Consider the following 22,483-nt stretch of genomic DNA (forward strand, 5'->3'; position numbering starts at 1 on the left):
CATGGATTGCCACACACTAAAATCATACCGCCCGACCAGAGTTTGGTGGTATGCTACGTGCAATTGGAGGCTGGCACTTGAATAAACTTATGCCATAAAAATTGAGCCTCTTTGCTGCCTTATTTTTTGGGGGGGTCAAACTGGTTTGACACTGCCTGTCCTACTCGTTGGCCATGGATACAACCAAGGAACTCAGGGAGGGGTGGGAATAAAGATACTCAAAGTCCTTAGCAGAGACATAATATTTTCTCTCAGCATGTTTTGCAATAGGGGGCAGAGAGGACAGGGTCTGCCACAAAGCCTTCACCAGTTTCATGACACTCTTGTGCACAAGCAAGGTGACCCTCAATGGGGCCACTGCCACCAAGATGTCAACGCTCCTCCGCTTCCAGCCCAAGGTTAGTGGCCACACGCTTAAGTAGTTCTTGACGCACCTTAAAATCACCCTGTGGCACCGCGTGTGATGGTCCCACCTCATTGGGTGAGGAAGAGGAGGCGGTGAGAACTGGGGGAGGGACTGACTCCGCTTCATCTGAAGCGGACTCATCTGAAGCTGGTGTGGGCTACTGAGAACCCTGAAGCAACCCCTTTTCAGAGTCAGGAGGTGGGTGGGAGACTGTCGCCGACTATCTTTCTGATGCGCCTGACGCTGGATGCTGTACCTGGGACTCAGAGACGGGGTGGGGGGAACCGCACGGATTCTGGAACTGCCAGGGTGCAGGCCACTGGCCCTGGGACAATGTCCCTGCTGGTAGCCCTGGGAGAAATCCTGCTGGCATTGCAAAGTGCACCTGGCCCCTGGGCACTGTAACTTTCTGGACCTCAGAGTCCGAGGAGGAAGGGTGTTCCCTTGGTGACCAGGTCAGTGCCGCTGCTGCTTCCATTTCCCCACCATATCAGTTGGACCAGCGCTTCACGCTTGGGGAGCGGCGTCATGGCACTGTAGCACGGTGCCATATGCCTGGCGATGATGCTTGGGGGGGATCGATGATGGTATTCTGGCAATCGACCCCTCGAGCTTGGGGATCGGTGCCAGGGCTCCAGTGACTGGGAGCGGTACTGTGGGGGTGGCGCTGTGGCTCCAGAGAGACACCGAGGACTCAGGCGGGTCTCTAAGGACCGGTAGTGCAGCTCTGGGGATCGCTGGCATGATGTTGAGAGTCGCAGTGCTGGGGAGTGACGCTGTGATGATGGAGATCAATGCAGGGTCCCTGGTGCAGCCTTGCCTCTAGAGAGGACCATGTCATCCTGAGGTGTCAGCAGCACCGGCAATGATAGAGTGTCTTTTGCTGCCTGAAAGGCCTCCAGAGTAGACAGTACCGTCAGGTGCCATGTATCCCTGCCACTCACAGGGATCGGGGGTGGGTCCCAGAATGGACTCAAGAGCCTAACAGATGAGGCTGCTGCGTGGCTACACTCCGGGGAAGACAAGTTGCCCAGCACAGGTCTTTGCTCGTCTCCGACTTTTCCCTTGTTCTTGTGGGATGTTGGGGCGTGCCCTCTCCCGGTATGTTTTTTATGCCTGTTGGTAGGCACTGGAGATGGGGATCGGTGCCAAGTGGAGGCCGGTGCCAACGGGGTGCTTTTCACTGATGCCGAAGTACTTGGCGTTGAGTCCAACTGGGCAGGCTCAGAGGCTGGTACAAGGGCTGACTCCGCGAGGACCGTTTTCAGCTTTATGTCATGCTCCTTCTTAGAGCGCGGCTTGAATCCTTTGCACATGTGGGTCTCCCCCAGGCACTTCAAGTGGGGATCACTGATTGATATGGGCTTCTTGCACCACTCACACAGGTTTGAAGCCTGGGAACCAGGGCATGCCCTATCCCAAGGCTAAGTCCCTTAGGGGACTACCTTACCTAAGCCTAAATACTAAAACTACTAACAAATGACTACAATTAACTATACACACGGGGATCGAAGACTTGCCAAGGCAAGAGGACATTCCAGCACCGTCACTGGCGGTAAGAAGGAACTGGGATGTGGGGGGGTCATCACCCCTTATACTGGCAGTACGCTCATGACTCCAAAGGGTGCCAGAGCCTACCTACGGATAACAGCAGTGCACATGGCGAACAAACACATCTACAGTGGAATGGACATGAGCAAGCACTCAAAGAAGAAAAAATGGTTACCTGCCTTTCATAACTGTTCTTTGAGATGTGCTGCTCATGTCCATTTCATGACCCACCCTCCTTACCTGCTGTCGGAGTTCTGGCAAGAAGGAACTGAAGGCGGGGTGTGGCGGCGCCCCTTCTACCAGCACATATGCACGCCACTCCAGAGGGTGCCAGAGCCAGTCCTATGATACCACTCAGGGAAAAACTTCTGGCACCAGTGCATGTGGTGAGCAGACACACCAGACATGGAATGGACATGAGCAAGCACTAGAAGAAGAACGGATAATTTTCCTTCATAGACTGAGACTGTACTCTGGCCAGCCTGGTTTCAAAAAAATCCTCCTTAAAGTAGGATGTCCAGAGCCTTAATGAGCCATGTGCTGTGTGGTAAACCCATAAGGGTCTCTGGTTTGTTGCCTTTGGTGCCCAGTCTTAGGCATATGGTTCTGATGAAATACATCCTAGAAAACTCACATCTCTGAGCCACTAGCGATTATCTTTGAAAACTCATGGAAGATGGGAGAGGACTGGATAAGGGCAAATATAGTGCCAAGCTACAAAAAGGGAAATAAAAACAACCCAGGAAATTACAGACCAGTTAGCTTAACTTCAGTACCCATAACGATAATGGAGCAAATAATCAATTTGCAAACACCTAGAAGATAATAAGGTGATAAGTAACACCTTAAATCAAGAACAAAGCTTTTCAAACCAACCTAATAATAGCTTTCTATCAGGTTAACAAGCCTTGTGGATAGGGGGAAAGCGGTAGACATGGTATATCTTGACTTTAGTAAGGCTCTCGATACTGTCTTGCAGGACATTCTCATAAATAAACTAGGAAAATATAACCTAGATGGAACTACTATAAGGTGGGTGCATAACTGGTTGGATAACTATTCCTAGAGAGTAGGTATCAGTGGTTCACAGTCAAGCTGGAAGGGCATATCAAGTGGGTCCCACAGGGATCAGTTCTGGCTCCGGTTCTGTTCAATATCTTCATCAATGATTTAGATAATGGCATAGAGCAGGGGCGGGCAAACTTTTTGGCCTGAGGGCCACATCGGGTGGCTCCCCAAACAGCCAGGCCTCGCCCCCTCATCCAACCCCCCCACTTCTCGCCCCAACGCCCGCCCCCGGCCAGGACTCCTGTCCCATCCAAACCTCCCCTGTTCCCTGTCTCCTGATGGCCACCCCAGGACCCCTGCCCCATCCACCCCTCCCTGTCTCCTGACAGCCCCTGGACCCTCCACCCTGATTGCCCCATCCAACCCCTTCTCTCATTCCTGACTGCCCCCGCCCCGGGACCCCTGCCCCATCCAACCACCCCTTCTCCCTGACTGCCCCCGGAACCCTTGTCCCTGACAGCCCCCTGCCGCCCCATCCAACCCTCCTCCTTCCTGACTGGCCCCCCGGGACCCCCGGCCCCATTCTACCTCCGTTCCCCACCCTCTGATCACCCTGACCCCTATCCTCACCCCCGCCCCCTGACCACCAAGCCCTCTATCCAACCCCCCCGATCCCTGCCCCCTTACCGTGCTGCCTGGAGCACCAGTGGCTAGCAGCGCTACAGCCGCACCGCCCAGAGCACCAGGACATGCAGTCGTGTCGCCCAGCTGGAGCCAGCCACACCACCGCGCAGCACAGAGCACCAGGTCAGGCCGTGGCTCTGCAGCTGCGTTGCCCAGCAAGAGCTCGCAGCCCCACCACCCAGAACATTGTGCTGGCAGCGCAGTCAGCTGAGGCTGCAGGGGAGGGGAAACAGCAGGGGAGGGGCTAGCCTCCCAGGCCAGGAGCTCAGGGGCTGGGCAGAACAGTCTTGCAGGCCGGATGTGGCCTGTGGGCCGTAGTTTGCCCACCTCTGGCATAGAGAGTACACATATAAAGTTTATGGATGATACCAAGCTGGGAGGGGTTGCAAGAGCTTTGGAGGATAGGATTAAAATTCAAAATGATCTGGACAAACTGGAGAAATGGTCTGAAGTAAATAGGATGAAATTCAATAAGGACAAATACAAAGTACAAATACAAAGGAACAATCAATTGTACACTTACAAAATGGGAAATGACTGCCTAGGAAGGAGTACTGCAGAAAGGGATCTGGGGGTCATAGTGGATCACAAGCTAAATATGTCAATACGTATTAGCAGGAGTGTTGTAAGCAAGACACAAGAAGTAATTCTTCCACTCCCCTCTGTGCTGATAAAGTCTCAACTGAAGTACTGTGTCCAGTTTGGGGCATCACATTTCAGGAAAGATGTGGACAAATTGGAGAAAGTCCAGAGGAGAGGAGAGCAACAAAAATTATTAAAGGTCTAGAAAACGTGACCTATGAGGGAAGATTGAAAAAACTGGGTTTGTTTAGTCTGGAGAAGAGAAGACTAAGGAGGGACCTGATAACAGTTTTCAAGTATGTAAAAGCCTGTTACAAGGAGGAGGGTGAAAAATTGTTCTCATTAACCTCTGAGGATAGGAGAAAAAGCATTGGGCTTAAATTGCAGCAAGAGATGTTTAAATTGGACATTAGGAAAAACTTGCTGTCAGGGTAGCTAAGCACCGGAACAAATTGCCTATGGCAACGGTGGAATCTCCATCATTGGAGATTTTTAAAAACAGGTTAGACAAACACCTGTCAGGGATGGTCTAGTTATTACTTAGTCCTGCCTTGAGTGCAGGGGATTGGACTAGATGACCTACTGAGGTCCTTTCCAGTCCTACACTTCTATGATTCTATCAGCTTGAACAGTATGATGTTGAATATCAAAGAAAGGTTTCTGCAATTCCCCTGGCCTTCAGGACACACAATCTCAGCACTTTCAGTAATCAGTGGCAGATTACTGCATGGGGCAATGAGGTCTGTGCCCAGGGGCCCTGGCCAATTTGGGGGCCCCTGCAGGAGCGCCAGGACTCTCGCTCTGCCCCGTGCTTCTCCCTCCTCCCCCTCACTCCCACGGGCCTGCTGCTCTGCTCCTTCTCTTCCCTCTGTGGCCCTGCCCGCTGGCCAGGCCAGAAGCCAGTGTCAAGCTGTGTATGGTAAGGTAAGCATACTCTCCCGCGCCCCTCCCCCCTTGCGTGGAGCTGGCCCAAACCCCTCATCCTTCCCTCCCCCCCAGAGGGGGAGTCTTGGGGGGAAGGGGAGGGGCAGGGGTTAGGGCCCCGTGTGTGAGGGGAAGAAGAGAGATGTTATTTGGACCCAAGGCCCCTCTGTCAGTAATACCCTTGTATAGCCTGTGAGGCATCATAGTAATAGTCCTGCTGATCCACAACTTAAATTTATACTAACTGTTAACGCTTCATTAGGGCTTATTTAGCTGAACCTAACCCTGAAGATCCTACTCGTTTCCAGAAGAGCATCCTGATAATGGGCTTTTGGTTCTCTATTTTTGAGCAGCTCCCTCCCCACGGAGGAACGTAGCTGAGGAATTATTCCAGCTTTCTGCTCCACGCACCCTATGAATAGCTTTGCAGGCATGAGCAGTCACTGGCTTTGTTCTCCTATTTGTCTCATGGCTTGGTGGAATACTTCTGCACACCTGACTGCAGTCACCTTCTTTGCTTGCAGAGAAGCCATCTGGGATTAACAACAGTCTCCTTACCAGATGTATTATCTATTCCCATTTCCAGTTAGTCCCTGTGGATAGTTTTTAGGGGCTTTTGTTTTCTGCTAGTTTATTTGACACTCCAGAAAAAGGAGTGAGTGAAGTATCTTTTGCCCCACAAACACCATTCATTAAGTCATTATGGCAGTTTCTTCCAGAAGCAAAAGCCCAGAGAAGCACTTACAGGAAGAGTTCAGCTTAACACACTGTTTTCCATCTTCCTTTCTTTTCATTCTGTACAAAGGAACAAACATTCTCCAAACAGGCAGGGATCATGAATGACAGGGACTAAGCACCACAGGTGGAGCCAGGAGCTCCTAAGCTCCAACCCTGCCATCAATTTGCGGACAGAGTTTGGACAAGTCAATGGTGAGCAAGGGACTCCTCTCCCACAGAAAGCCTTCCAGTGGCCAAGCACATTGAATCCACCAGGCTGAGTGTCCTTGATGCCCTGTCCAGCACAGCCATAGGACTACTGGGCCAGTCATCTCAGCCAGCAGAGCTACTGCACACAGTGAACAGGCTCATCAACCCATTCTGCTTAGCTCAGGGACCAGATCCAAGCATCGGATGATGTGAAGAGTTGTCAGCATAATTTATTGTTCGGATCAACTGGATGCATATGGAGCTAACTAGAAAAGAAAATTCCACCCTGGACCTGTTTGTATTACTCTTGGTAGCATCAGTTTCCAAAAATGCCTTCTTCCACCTCCAGCTTGCTAGAAAACTTCATCCTCTCCTCCCAGAAGAAAACCTGGTCACAGTGATCTATGCATTCATCACCTCCAGGCTGGATTACTGTAGCTGAAGCATGACTGTGAAGATGATGCACAGACTTTATCCGCTCACCTTCCCCATGAATTAGGGCACCATGAGCACATTATGCCTGGACTCAAGTCCCTCCACTGGCCCCCAAGAAGCTTCTGATGCCAGTTTAAGGCCTTGATCTTGATTGTCAAAGCAATTCATAGATCAAGCCCCAGCTACATCAAAGACCAAATTTCTATCTATGAACGAGTGCAACAGCCATGCTCCTCTGGGGCAATGCAGACCACAAACCCAAGGACGAAGCATGTGAGAGCTGGGGACAAAGCATTCTTTGTTAAAAGGATCCAACTATGGAACAATCTACAAGAGGAGATCAGTCAAATCCAGAATGTGACTGTCTTTAGGAAACATTGAACAATCTTCCTCGAGAGCCTTTCCACCATACAAGCACCCCTTCTATTTCTGAGTCCCTACAAACACCACCCTTAAAAACCCCCACAAGCCCCACCCGGAAGCAGAGCTTTGACCCTGGAAAGTGATAGGTGCCAGAAATTTTATGTAGTCCACTAGGGACTTTGCTCTTGTTACTGATTTTATGTGGAAGGTGCTCAGATGCTACAGTGATGGGTGGTAATATAAAGCCCTAAGATGGATAGACAGAGAGATCTCCCTCCCCCTCACACTTCTTGCCAATCCAAGAGCTCGTTTTGGCATGTGGCACTCATTTCCTGAGCATATCAGCACAATAGAAGATGGTGTCTCATTGAGCATTTGGTGATGCTATGTATGGAGAGCGCACTGCAAAACTAAGTTGGATTATATTCAGTCAGAGCCACTGCCCAGCTCTGCATGCCTGCTCAGCTGGTTAGAATTGTTCTGCTGGGCTGCTTCCCTGCCCTGCTCTAATGAAATGCACAAAGTGCAGCCATAAAGTAAATGACTTGCTGATTAACATTAGCACACACATTTAACAGACTAAATGATCTGTAAGGGTGCACTTGCCCACGGGCTCTACCAGCTCTGCCCTCCTCAACTCCCGGCCAACCAGACCCACTCAGGGGGGAACAGGATACTTCAAAGGGGCACACGCACTTCCCTACAGGAAGCAAGAGGGCTGCCAAGTTATATTCTGCACCATCCTGATCATGAGAAATGGTAGGCCTAACCCAGGCTAATCACACCACTTTCACTGCACCCGGTCCCCAGCTCCCAGCTATCAATTGTCAGCTCCTTTGGCCAGGAAGCATGACCTCTTCCTGGACTGGGAAGCGCCTGGTGAACTATTGGAACTATCCAAACAATGTTAGAATTCTCAATACTGCAGATCAGCCCTGCGCTGTGGAGCCCCCTCACCGACCCCCCCCCCCAACAAGTCCCCCTCAGAGAGAGCAACTCCAAGGACACTGGCAAAGCAGCCAGTTTGCAGATACCCTTTGGGGGAAGGAACGGAGGATTGAAAGCTTATTGTGGAGGAAAGAGGGGCAACAAAGAAGGTTCCTAAGGACCAAATTTCCAAAGTGACAAACGAAGTAAATGGGAGCTGCGAGTCCTCAGTACCTCTGAAACGTCAGACCCCAGATTTTTAAAAAGCAACGGGCTTAGGAGAAGGAGATCACACTTTCCCCTTTGCTGTGCCTCTGTGTGCATATGGTGCAAATGCCAGGCCGCGAGTGGCAGGGGAAACGAGAAGTCTCTCTCCCGAGAGCTCAGAATGGAAGATAAGGCGAGACATCTGTTCCCTACAATAATGACTCACGATTGGCTCAGTGGCAGAACTAAAGAAAAACCCTTTATGGCTCTTGTAGGTTAAGACAAATCCATGCAATGGTATCTGACACAGATAACTAGGCTCCAGGAGGAACTTCAGCTGCTATCCACAATGCTGAACACTTTATCAAACCATCTGAGGAGCTTATGAAGGGAGATTTAAAGCCAGTTTGAACAGCCTCCATAGGTTACTCCTCGCTTTCCTTTAGTCTCAACTAGTGCAGTGTTCTATGACTTTACTGCTCCCTCTCTGCTACAAGGGCACTAACCTGATATTTAATCTAACATATATGTAGTGTAGTTGTAGCCATGTCAGTCCCAGGATATCAGAGAGACAAGGTGGGTGAGGTAATCTCTCTTATTGGACCAACTGCTGTTGGTGAGAGAAGAGCTCTGTGTGGCTCGAAAGCTTGAGAAGTTGGTCCAATAAATCATTTTATCTAACAGACACAGAAAGGCTGTGGTTTGCACAGCTGTTCCCTGATTACTGAGGGTGTTTCATTCCTAGAACTCAACAGGTGAGTTCACATTCAAATGATGCACTGGCAATTTGCAATGCTATCCTTGCAGTCACCCATGTGAGCTGCAGTCGAGCTGCATGCATTCCACTTAAAGTACAGCTCATCGGGGCCAGCAAAAGTACCAAAAGGCAGAAGCACTGAGCTACTGAAAGAAAACACTGCAGTATGGGCACCATGTCAGTCTGCATTGTTTGAGTGAGTAACTCCATTAAACTTTAAAAGATAAATCTAATTCTTGCTAGTATCCTTGTATGTGGCCGGAACTGGCTGGCTAACAGCTCATAGAGCAGGAAGCCACATAGTGCTAAATTAATTCATCATGAAGATGCATGCTTGTGGTTACTCCTCCACCTTGGTTATTAGTTACTATTACAACAGGGGTATCTTAATGCTTAAAAATAAAACCCAGGGTCTGCTAGAGTGCTATTACTTTGGTCCTACATGTCCACTAGAATGAAAAGATCCCAGCTACTTACCTTCCTTCAGTTTCCTCCTGTCAGGAGTCACAGAACAGGCCTAGCAATGTGTCCAACTATCAGCCAGTTGGCCACCTGGACTGCTGTTTTCATTGTGCCAAAGAGTAGCGAACACATGCAAACAGCATTAAGTTTAAAGGCTGAACTGCAATTCATTGTTGCAATCCAAACCATGCCACTTAACCCAGAAAAGAGGCCAGGACAGATAAGCCAATCAGATACTGTTGCCATCAAAGTACAACACAACAGTTGCCCCCAGGATGAGCACATCCTCTCAGTGACTTACCTGCCGACTGTCAGAGTTATCTCATCTATGCAGCTCTTGATTTTGTTCTGCGCTTCTAAGTGTGTCATGTTATCCGTGTTCTCCCCATCAATTGCCACAATGACATCTCCTATACATAAATTGGCTATTGCAGCTTTGCTGCCAGGAGTCACCTAGGAGAGAATAAGAAGGTAACAATCCAAGAAAAACTGGATTCTTCCATACAATTTCTAGTCCCTTCAAAGTGACGTCCCAGACAAATTTCAGAAACAGACAAAGTGTTGTCTAGTTGATATCAAGGAGTTGGGGGCGGGGCAAGAGAAATCAATATTAAAGGTATGTTTTAAATAAAAGGGCTATGGAGTTTAGATCCCGATGCCAATTTCCCAAAAATCCAGAAGTATTAGAATCCAGGGTTTTGCTTTGAATCGTAGATATGGGGATGTCATGTTTTCCCCATATGCAAACTTCAAACATTTATTTCTTCATCTAGATGACTAAGAAAAACCACCAAGAACGAACAAAGTCTCAGAGAGAGAGTGTGCGAGAGCAAGCGCAACAGAGAAAGAGCACGAGCGTGCTCAGCAACTCACTAACATTCTGCAACTGAATACAACTGCTCTCCACCATGGAGGGCCTCACAGTGGGCAATTAGGAAGGCAAGCTCTTTAGAAACGGAAAGAGGCAATCCGCTAAAAATAGTGTGACAGAAGCATTACAGAGAAATGTACACTATGGAAGGCAGCTACACAAGTTCAGATCTGGATCACGCGCTTAAAAATCTGAGCACGGGGGTGAGGTTTGGGCCTGAGATTTTGGTTTAGGCCTCATCTCTAATTTTAATGAGTCAATTAAAATAAAAAATAGTTGCAGGGTAATATTTCCCACTGTGAAGTAAGCGGCTTGGAAAATAAAAATGGAGCAATTCAAGCAGGATGGAATGTTCTGCATACATAGCCAAAGCGTTGGAAATTTAATCCCATATCTAACAAGTGCTGCTGTGAGCACTACGACATTTAGGGATGGCAGGGTAGCCATACAGAGAATTAATATATCCAGACGCATTGGAGCTTCTACTGGGTTTTGCCTAGCTTATGCAGAACTGTGCCCCACTGTGAGCACTGACATACACTCAGGCTCCTCTTCCACATTTCCATTTCTTTAACACTAGCAAAATGATTCATTGATGCACTGCAGGACCCACTTCTCTGGACTCCAGAGGAGATGGGAGCAAGATGTCCTCTAATCTGAGCAATGAGCACACTTCTTTATCTCCTGTGGCCATGGATGGTTCTGTCTCTGCACCTGCAAGGTTCTGTGATCCTGTCCAGGGGCACTGGAACAGAGAGGGGCCGAGGGGCCACCTTTCGCCATGGGCCTGGCTCCCTGCTCCTGTGCTTCCCCCCCCCCAAGGCCCTGCCCCCCAGTCAGACCGGAAGCTGGAGCCCAGCCCGGGTAAGAGCAGCACAGAGAGCCCAGGCAGCTCTGCGGAGCCTCAGACCCTCCACCTGCCCAGGGTGGGTGGGCCAGAGAGCATCCCCTGGTCCGTCCCCTGAGTCCCCCGCCCAGGGCAGAAGGAGGGTCCGTGGCTCCCCACAGCTGCCCGTGCCCCAGGCCAGACCAGAACCCGGAGCCAAGTCGGGGTAAGAGGTGGAGCTGTGCCCCAACCCCGAACAGGTGGAGGACCCCCGCTCCCCGGCCTGGCTCTGGCTTGGCTGGGGTTTTGGGGGGAACGCGGAGGGGCAGCCGTGGAACCACGGAGGGGGCGGGGCCTCCCCCCTCCCTTTTAGGAAGAATCCATCACCCCCGATTCTGTCACATCTCATAAGACGGCCAACATGCAGAGGCATGGGAGACACCTGCACTATGAGCCTGTTTCAAAGCCCATTGAGGTGAACGGAAAGACTCCCATTCAGGTCAGTGGGCTGTGGCTGAGGTCACAGTGCTGACCTAACCAGCACATCGATGAGGGCACAGCATCGCTTGAGGGCCTCATCTTTTAGGTCAGATTAGGGCTGTCGATTAATCGCAGTTAACTCACATGATTAACTCAAAAAAATTAAGTGCGATTAAAAAAATTAATCGTGATTAATCACAGTTTTAATCGCACTGTTAAACAATAGAATATCAATTGAAATTTATTAAATATTTTGAATGTTTTTTACATTTTCAGATATATTGTATTCTGGGTTGTAATTGAAATCAAAGTGTATATTATTTTTTATTACAAATATTTGCACTGTAAAAATGATAAACAAAAGAGTATTTTTCAATTCACCCCATACAAATACTGTAGTGTTAATCTCTCCCACGGACATAGTGCTGCGCACACCAGCGCTTTGGTCTGTGTAACTGATGTCACTCGGAGAGCAGGGGGGTATTCACACCGCTGAGAGACATACAGCGTAGTGAACCATAGCCCTCGTCACAGGCGCCGACTTTTCAAACTGCCAGGGGGTGGTCAACCCCCAGCCCCGCCCCCACGGCCCCACCCTGCCACGCCTCTTCCTGCCCAGGTCCGCCCTCACCCCTGAGGCGCTGGGGGGCTACCAGTGCGTGCTCAGCACCACTATTTTTTCCCCATAGGGGCTCCAGCCCCAGAGCACTCACTGAGTCTGCGCCTATGGCCCTAGTCACCTAATTCCCCTTGACTCCAATGGGAGTCAGGCACCAAATACCTTTGAGGGTCTAGGCCTCGGGCCCTGTACTGCTGTCAGACCCCTGCGCCCACACAAAGCTTGACAGACTTTGTGGAGAAGAAAGCACAGATCCAACTGCAAGGTCGGAGCCTAACTTAGGGCTTGTCTTCACGTACAGAGCTGCAGCAGCATAACTGCGCCAGTGCAGCGGCACCACCTTAGCGCTTTAAGGAAGATGCTCCTACACCGCCCCAGCAGCATAGTTAATCCACCTCCCCAAAAAGCGGTAGCTATGGTGACGGGAGAAGCTCCCCTGCCAACACACTGCTGTCTACAAGGTGGGTTAGGCTGGTATAACTGCATCACTCAGCGTTGATATTTTCATACCCCTGAGCGATGTAGTGATACCGATATAGGTCTGTAGTGTAGACCTGCCCTAAGCAACGTTCACTCACAACTTTGCAACCACCAAGCAAGGTCCTTTAATGGCTCCGGGGGAGGAGGACAGTGACCAAACCAGGGCTTAATCAGTTATTTAAGAAACTAGCCCAAGGAAATGAGAAAACTGGACTGATCTGAAACATAAGCACAGGTTAAACCATGTCCTGGAGCCAGGACACACCGAGTTTACGAACCTTGTGCATGGGAACAATTATTTATTCTTTGGACTCATCCTACTTTTCAGCTATGAAGTCGGGGGGAGGGGAGAGAGGAATAAACAAGGGGAAATAGTTTTACTTTGTGTAATGACCCATCCACTCCCAGGCTCTATTCAAGCCTAATTTAATGGTGTCCAGTTTGCAAATTAATTCCAATTCAGCAGTCTCTCGTTGGAGTCTGGATTTGAAATCTTTTTGTTGAAGAATAGTCACTTTTAGATCAGAAATCGAGTGACCAGAGAGATTGAAGTGATCTCCGACTGGTTTTTGAATGTTATAATTCTTGACATCTGATTTGTGTCCATTTATTCTTTTACGTAGAGACTGTCCATTTTGACCAATGTACATGGCAGAGGGGCATTGCTGGCACATGATGACATATATCACATTCGTGGATGTGCAGGTGAACGAGCCTCTGATAGTGTGGCTGATGTGATTAGGCCCTATGATGGTGTCCCCTGAAGAGATATGTGGACACAGTTGGCAACGGGCTTTGTTGCAAGGATAGGTTCCTGGGTTAGTGGTTCTGTTGTGTGGTGTGTGGTTGCTGGTGAGTATTTGCTTCAGGTTGGGGGGCTGTCTATAGGCAAGGACGGCCTGTCTCCCAAGATTTGTGAGAGTGATGGGTCGTCCTTCAGGATAGGTTGTAGATCCTTGATAATGCGTTGGAGGGGTTTTAGTTGGGGGCTGAAGGTGATGGCTAGTGGCGTTCTGTTATTTTCTTTGTTGGGCCTGTCCTGTAGTAGGTGACTTCTGGGTACTCTTCTGGCTCTGTCAATCTGTTTCTTCACTTCCGCAGGTGGGTATTGTAGTTGTAAGAATGCTTGATAGAGATCTTGTAGGTGTTTGTCTCTGTCTGAGGGGTTGGAGCAAATGCAGTTGTATCGTAGAGCTTGGCTGTAGACAATGGATCGTGTGGTGTGGTCTGGGTGAAAGCTGGAGGCATGTAGGTAGGAATAGCGGTCAGAAGGTTTCTGGTATAGGGTGGTGTTTATGTGACCATCGCTTATTAGCACTGTAGTGTCCAGGAAGTGGATCTCTTGTGTGGACTGGTCCAGGCTGAGGTTGATGGTGGGATGGAAATTGTTGAAATCATGGTGGAATTCCTCAAGGGCTTCTTTTCCATGGGTCCAGATGATGAAGATGGCATCAATATAGCGCAAGTAGAGTAGGGGCATTAGGGGATGAGAGCTGAGGAAGCGTTGTTCTAAGTCAGCCATAAAAATGTTGGCATACTGTGGGGCCATGCAGATACCCATAGCAGTGCCGCTGATTTGAACGTATACATTGTCCCCAAATGTGAAATAGTTATGGGTGAGGACAAAGTCACAAAGTTCAGCCACTAGGTTTGCCGTGACATTATCGGGGATAGTGTTCCTGACGGCTTGTAGTCCATCTTTGTGTGGAATGTTGGTGTAGAGGGCTTCTACATCCATAGTGGCCAGGAGGGTGTTTTCAGGTAGATCACCGATGGATTGTAGTTTCCTCAGGAAGTCAGTGGTGTCTCGAAGATAGCTGGGAGTGTTGGTAGCATAGGGCCTGAGGAGGGAGTCTACATAGCCAGACAATCCTGCTGTCAGGGTGCCAATGCCTGAGATGATGGGGCGCCCAGGATTTCCAGGTTTATGGGTCTTGGGTAGCAGATAGAATACCCCAGGTCGGGGTTCCAAGGATGTGTCTGTGCGGATTTGTTCTTGTGCTTTTTCAGGGAGTTTCTTGAGCAAATGCTGTTGTTTCTTTTGGTAACCCTCAGTGGGACCAGAGGGTAATGGCTTGTAGAAAGTGGTGTTGGAGAGCTGCCGAGCAGCCTCTTGTTCATATTCTGACCTATTCATGATGACGACAGCACCTCCTTTGCCAGCCTTTTTGATTATGATGTCAGAGTTGTTTCTGAGGCTGTGGATGGCATTGTGTTCTGCACGGCTGAGGTTATGGGGCAAGTATTGCTGCTTTTCCACAATTTCAGCCCATGCACGTCGGCGGAAGCACTCTATGTAGAAGTCCAGTCTGTTGTTTCGACCTTCAGGAGGAGTCCACCCAGAATCCTTCTTTTTCTAGTGTTGGTAGGAAGGTCTCTGTGGATTAGTATGTTGTTCAGAGGTGTGTTGAAAATATTCCTTGAGTCGGAGACGTCGAAAATAGGATTCAAGGTCACCACAGAACTGTATCACGTTCGTGGGGGTGGAGGGGCAGAAGGAGAGGCCCCGAGATAGGACAGATTCTTCTGCTGGGCTAAGAGTATAGCTGGATAGATTAACAATATTGCTGGGTGGGTTAAGGGAACCATTGCTGTGGCCCCTTGTGGCATGTAGTAGTTTAGATAATTTAGTGTCCTTTTTCTTTTGTAGAGAAGCAAAGTGTGTGTTGTAAATGGCTTGTCTAGTTTTTGTAAAGTCCAGCCACGAGGAAGTTTGTGTGGAAGGTTGGTTTTTTATGAGAGTATCCAGTTTTGAGAGCTCATTCTTAATCTTTCCCTGTTTGCTGTAGAGGATGTTGATCAGGTGGTTCCGCAGTTTCTTTGAGAGCATGTGGCACAAGCTGTCAGCATAGTCTGTGTGGTATGTAGATTGTAATGGATTTTTTACCTTCAGTCCTTTTGGTATGATGTCCATCTGTTTGCATTTGAACCTCAGACTGACCCTGTCCATTGTGACACAGCTATTGTTTCCCTTGGACTGCCCTGTGTATCCCATCACAGCTGCAGGAGGACACTTTTCCTGCAGATGGAGGGGTGCCAAATAATGAGATATTATTCTCTTCACACCTCTCTTCTATGACTGCATCATGCCCATAGCTTAACCTGGACACTTGACACCAATTCAAAGATCTTCAGATGTGTTAAAAGAAAGTGCTCATGTAACTGCCTGCCACTTTAAATCACTTAACTAGGCAATACATTCCCATAATAGCCTAATGCAGAACTAATGAAAGGGTCTGCCATGTGCCAGACACAGAAAACATCCACCTACTAAAATTTAAAGCCTATCCCAAATCAAAGCTCTCAAGCACCCCTAGCTTTGGGAAATTCAGATCTGGATCTAAACTTTGCAGCTTGGATGTATCACTAAGGAAACTGTGTTCTGAGCCTTGGGAGACAGGGACCTGGTATCCCTGACTCGGCCATCAACTTGCTGCGTGACCGTGGGCCACTTTGTGCCTTTGTTTCCCCAGCTATAGAATGGGGATACAGCCTGTTACTCCACTTGGAAAGGGCACTGAGGTCTACAGACATTTTCATTTTTTCTTATTATTCTCTGTAAATCAGATAATATTCAAAGTGGTTATGAAAAATAATGCACTAGCACTACCAGTGTGATACTGCCTTAGACTGAAGTAGGCAGTTGGCTCTTCCTCCCAGTACAAGCTCATTTCTAATAGCCACCCAACACTGCCTGCAGCTAAAAGCTTTAACCTATAGAGTCTACAGGCAGCCAAAGGCATTGACACATAAGCCTGATGAACAAAGCCTGACAAATCACAACTCCATGGGGCTGAGCTAGTGGAGGCTGCAGAAAAACATATGTTGTGGTTGCGCTGCACTTGAGATAGTGTGTTACCCTCAACTGCCTGCTTAGGGATGGTACGAGCTCACAGCCATTTTGGGGGCAAGGGGGCTTATGCAGACCCTGGCCCAAGCCTAACACACCTCACCTAAGCAGAGATTATCAGGGTGCCTAGTAAAGAGAAAAAAGCAAATTAGAAATAAAAGTCTTTAAAAACCCACTTCTGTCATTCTGTAAATAATGGTTTGCCCTGAAATGTAACCTTCACTAAATCCTTCACCTGACTGCTTCCAGCCTGCATCTTCTGTGCCTCATACTGAACATGTCAGCACAAGAGGCGGAGGTTAGCAAAGGGGAACGCCAGCCCCTCCTTCCTGAATGATTAATGAATAGTAATAAAGTCTCCTCTTCTCCTGCTTGACTCAGCTGGCATGATCTGTCTCTGGCTCATCTCCCCGCTAATGCTGCCTTTGAAATTCTCCCTGTTACAGATTAGGTCTGTAAAGTGAAAATCCTTCCAAACTTGAAAGGAATTACATAGAGTTGCAGATAGGAAGATATACGGTTGCCTCATTTTTACTTCTGTCCCAGGCTTGTCCTCCAGGGAAGATGGGGAGAGATGTGCGCACTTGTGGAAAGGGGCATGGATGAGGGGAAGCAAACTGAAAAGCACTCCCTCTAAATTGTGGCAATCAATCAGTGTCCAACCTGCAAGTCCCAGGGAAAGGGACATCCAAAACTCATTGGAGGCTAGCATACAGCTAGCCAATCAGAATTCAGACAGCAAGCTTCTGGGAGCCAGAAAGCCAATGGACTAAGAGGTTCTCCTAACTTTTGAGGGGTTGCCAAATTATGGAACAGTCCCTGTCTCCCTACCCCCAAGCAGAATGTGAGAATATAGGGCTCTGCTCTAACTGTTTTGTCATTGATTGTGCTCCACTAGCTCATCTTAGACCAGACACAGCTCGGGCCACTTCTGAGTAACCTGCCCTGAAAAGATACCCAGCCTCTGTGCCTTGACCACAGGGGACAGGCTGAGCATGAGACATTGACCCTGGAGGGGAAGAAGAGAGCAAGCAGTCACCTTGAAAAGTTCAGGTGACAGTCTTGAGGCTAGTCATGCCCTTTGAATCCCCTTCTGGCTGTGGGGGGGAAGAGGACCAGGGAAAAGGGGATTTGGAGAGAGGTTAAGAGGATGGGACACTCCTAAACCTCACTGCTGGAGACACCCCTCTAGAATTGCCAACTTTCTAATCGCACAAAACCAAACACCCCTGCCCTGAGGCCCCTCCCCCAGGCCACGCCCATGCCCCACCCCTTCTCCGAGGCCCCATCTCGCTTGCTCCATTCCCCCCTCCCTCCGTTGCTCGTTATCCCCCACCCTCACTCATTTTCATCGGCCTCTGGCTGGGGTGCAGGCTCTGGGGTGGGGCCGGGGATGAGGGGTTTGGGGTCTGAGAGGGGGCTCCGGCCTGGGTCAGGAGGTTAGGGTGCGGGGGGAAGGGAGGGCTCTAGCTGGGGATGTGGGCTCTGGGGTAGGGCCAGGGATGAGGGGTTTAGGGTGTGGAAGGTGGCTCAGGGCTGTGGTTGGGGTGTTGGAGAGGGTGTGGGGGGGTCCCCGCAGCTAAAAGGCTAAAATAGTATACCTTGCACAGGAAAACAATACAGTAAAAATCCTGAGTTCATTTCGATGCTTTGCTATAGACACAGTAATCCCATACCTATAGGATAGTCAAGAAAGATACACACAGAGGAGAATAATTGAATTACACCCCCCTTCCTCCTCTATCTTTCCTTTCTTTCTCTTCTCCTGAGACTCTTCCCCAATCTTCAGCAACCTACATAAACCCCACCTAAAGAGGGTCTTGACCAGAGCCTGGAGATTTTCAAAGTGAGATCTTCCTGTTCTCTGCTCAGTGGAGGAGATCTCAGATTAAAGTCACCTAATACTTTTAACAGCAATTTTTTGGTAAATTGGTATTGTCTTAGCTTCCCCTCTGTCAGCAGTGCATAAAACTTGGACACCTATGGAAACTCTACAAGTATTTATAACCAGAAAATAGAATTCTGTCTTGGGCCCCTGAAACTAGATCAGTGGAACCATTTAAAATGTGGTCCAGTTCATGTGGCTTACCCAGCCAACATGTGAACAGGGCCAAACAAACCATAACCCATAAGGCACAGGCTTGATCCTACACCTTCACTTGGCAAAATGACCGTTGAAATCAATGAGATATTTGCTTAAGTAACAACTGTCACACTGGGCCCTTTGTTTTAATGGTTCGGGTGTCAGCGTGGACAGGAGGGAATACTCTGTTAGTTTCTCAGACTGAGTCAAATCACAGGCCATGCAACCCTGACACACTAGCAAGAGAGACTTTAGGCCCAAGTCTGCTGAAGTCACTGGGAATTTGCCACTGGTTTGAATGACAGCAGAATCACTCCCCCGGTTCATATCTCCTCCTTCAGAGTAAGAATCAGGACTGAGACCAGGGTGACTTAATTGCTTTCATTATCAAGCTGGATATGGGAAGAGTGAGGGCTTGACTACCACACGAGAGTATCCAGCCTGGGGTCGAGTAATTGAATTTGCATTGCACAAATAAGTTGCTTTTGACTGGTCAGAAGTTGAGCAATCTGCTGCCTGTCTCCCCAATTCCCAGCCCTCTCTTTGAACAGCAGCACAAAACCCTCCTCCATTAAAAATTTGATCCCACCATCAGTCCACTGTAGCCACATCTCACAAATGAAAGTAAGTGCTGTCAACCTGTGCCAGCAAATCTGACTTTTGCTGCCTGAAACCACCATCAGCAATTTTCATAGAGTAGCTCTTGCCAATACTATAAAAAGAAAAGGAGTGCTTGTGGCACCTTAGAGACTAAATTGGTTAGTCTCTAAGGTGCCACAAGTACTCCTTTTCTTTTTGCGAATACAGACTAACACGGCTGTTACTCTGAAACCTGCCAATACTATATGACTCCCCTTATCTGTTGTCCCCAGCTACTTCCTCAAATGTAGGTTTCAGAGTAGCAGCTGTGTTAGTCTGTATTCGCAAAAAGAAAAGGAGTACTAGTGGCACCTTAGAGACTAATGAAGTGAGCTGTAACTCACAAAAGCTTATGCTCAAATAAATTGGTTAGTCTCTAAGGTGCCACTAGTACTCCTTTTCTTTTTCCTCAATGTAGATACTTAAATATATCCATTGTTGCATCCGGCTCGTGTGAAGGACAAGTTACCCAACTAGACTGTGCTGGTGACATTTAATGAGGCTCCTACCTATAGAGAACAGAATTGTGCTTTATGGCATAAAGGGGAAGCTCATTTCTCAGAATTACTGAGAGCACAGTGGTGCAATGGGGCTCCATCTAAAGCAAGAGATGTGGGAGGACCACCTATTCGATCCACTTATAGATTCATAGATACTAAGGTCAGAAGGGACCATTATGATCATCTAGTCCAACCTCCTGCACAACGCAGGCCACAGAATCTCACCCACCCACTCCTGCGAAAAACCTCTCACCTATGTCTGAGTACTGAAGTCCTCAAATCGCGGTTTAAAGACTTCAAGGAGCAGAGAATCCTCCAGCAAGTGACCCGTGCCCCATGCTACAGAGGAAGGCAAAAAGCCTCCAGGGCCTCTTACAATCTGCCCTGGAGGAAAATTCCTTCCTAACCACAAATATGGCGATCAGTTAAACCCTGAGCATATGGGCAAGAGTCACCAGCCAGATATTACAGAAAATTCTTTCCTGGGTTACTCACATCCCACCCCATCTGACATCCCATCACAGGCCATTAGGCCTATTTACCATGAATATTTAAAGATCAATTAATTACCAAAATCATGTTATCCCATCATATCATCTCCTCCGTAAACTTATCGAGTTTAATCTTAAAGCCAGATAGATCTTTTGCCCCCACTGCTTCCCTTGGAAGGCTATTCCAAAACTTCACTCCTCTGATGGTTAGAAACCTTCGTCTAATTTCAAGTCTAAACTTCCCAATGACTAGTTTATATCCATTTGTTCTTGTGTCCACACTGGTACTGAGCTTAAATAATTCCTCTCCCTCTCCAGTATTTATTCCTCTGATATATTTATAGAGAGCAATCATATCTCCCCTCAACCTTCTTTTAGTTAGGCTAAACAAGCCAAGCTCCTTGAGTCTCCTTTCATAACGCAAGTTTTCCATTCCTCGGATCATCCTAGTAGCCCTTCTCTGTACCTGTTCCAGTTTGAATTCATCCTTCTTAAACATGGGACACCAGAACTGCACAACTTTTATGAGTGAGCTGTAGCTCACGAAAGCTTATGCTCAAATAAATTTGTTAGTCTCTAAGGTGCCACAAGTACTCCTTTTCTTTATGAGAACAGTTAATGCCCAGGTGGAAGCCGCCTGGGTACTGGCTCATTTCCAGGAGACCACTGGGAGTGCTGGACCAAGAAGAGTTTTTGTCAGCTGGGATTTTTGGTAGGCGCAAATCCCTACTTACCCTGCCTTCACTGCTCCTTGCCACTAACCACCCCTTACCCTGAAGCCTGTGCCAGTGTCTGATTTGTCCATGACACCAGGAAAAACAGGGGAGGTGGGTCAAGCTGGGAAGTGAGGTGAGGAATTTGCTGAAACTGACACAGAGTTGGCACCTGTGCAAGTTTCATCAGGACCAGCAGACAATGAGTCACATTGTAGGAGAACCATCCTGGGCCATGTTTATACCAGGCAAAAAATGGGATCCACCTTTCACCACTGGAGCAGCTCCACATAGGGCAGCAATGGAGGAAGGGCAGCAGGACAGACAGTGCTTGGGCATTTTTATTCCAAGCAGGATCTACTGATGCTGCAGTAATAGACACCTGGAGCCCCACCACGCTATTGCCTCCATCATCGCTAAAAGACAAGAGGAGCTGCACCAGTGGCCACAAGGGGTGAATTACTGGGCCTGCTTTTGCCAGCGTAGATACAGCAGTCTGATGCATTCAATTAGGAGAGAGGCAAGGGAATGGCAGTAGCCTCTGGCATGCTGGGTTGGCCAGGGAAGGAGCTGAGGAGGCAGAATGCTCTTCAGCGTTCTATGGGCCGGATCGCATTGGCTGCCTTGACAAATGCTGTACTGAAAATGTGAAGAACGACATGGTGACTTAAGGAAAGGGATCCCTGGTGGGCGGTCATCCTTCATGCCCATTTCACTAGCCAACAGCAAGAAATTAACAAATGTGCCCAGGCTGATGCATAGCCAGTGGCCAAAAGGTTATTCTGCTCCAAGCTCATTTTGTAAAGTGATCCACATTTTGAAACAAAATTAAACGTTTCTTGCCAGCCCTGAAAACACCACACAGTGAGCGGTGCTGCCCAACAATGGACCCTTTCTTGTCTGCCAATTACTATCCATCTTATTTTATTTAAATGATTAAACAAACTAACATCTAAAACAAACTGAGGAGCCCTCCATTTATGCTGCATAAACCTATCCAAACAGTGATCAACATTAGTTAGCATTTGATACAGCACCTTCCATCCCTAAGCACTTTGCAAACTAAGTACATAAGGCACCAGTGATAAAGTCACCAAGTACAGTATACGGTATCAGCAAGCCAGTCCATGGTGCATGGAAAAGAGGGGAAATGCAGCAGATGCCTACTCTTCTGAAGGGTCAGGCATTCTCCAGTGTCTACACAAATCTTTGTTTTTAAAAGGTCTCATCCCAGATGTGAACTGACAGTTCTCATTCAAATACTGGGTTTTGCCATTTAGCCCCCCCCCCCCACCATGGCCATCAAAAGCCCATGGGAGACAGGCCAGATGTTACCAAGACAGATTAAATTGGTCTTAAAGGAATGTGTGGGGCCAGAACTGGGCACCCAAGGGTCTATTCCCAGTTCCTCCCATGGAGTTGCTGTGGAACTTTGGGCAAATCATTTTACATATGAGGAAACAGATCCCAAAAGGTGAACTGAGGAGGATACCCTCCTACCCCCTAGCAGAGTTGGGGTTATTAGTGGAAGGCACTAGATTGACATCCTATACCTGCAAAGCGTTTTGTTCAGGTTTTAGAAGATAAAAGGAATGCAAGTTACTACTTCTCCGAGGCAGCTCTAACTTGCTTAACCAGCACTTCAACAGCACCTCATCAGGATCTCCCAGGCTTCAGCACTATTACTGCAGAGAGAAA

The 22,483-nt window shown here is 48.4% G+C and overlaps 1 protein-coding gene across 3 annotated transcripts in view; it reads right to left on the reverse strand.

The window, feature by feature from the left end:
* PDLIM1 (PDZ and LIM domain 1) overlaps positions 1 to 22,483 on the reverse strand; it is an 86,528-nt gene that overhangs the window by 48,084 nt on the left and 15,961 nt on the right. For all 3 annotated transcript variants that reach the window (XM_074958428.1, XM_074958426.1, XM_074958427.1), the window contains exon 2: positions 9,535 to 9,686. In XM_074958428.1, coding sequence (XP_074814529.1) covers positions 9,535 to 9,686 — 152 coding nt within the window. The remainder of the gene's footprint in view (positions 1 to 9,534; positions 9,687 to 22,483) is intronic.

This window comes from Natator depressus, chromosome 7 (assembly GCF_965152275.1).
Source record: "Natator depressus isolate rNatDep1 chromosome 7, rNatDep2.hap1, whole genome shotgun sequence".
Taxonomy (NCBI): Eukaryota; Metazoa; Chordata; order Testudines; family Cheloniidae; genus Natator; species Natator depressus.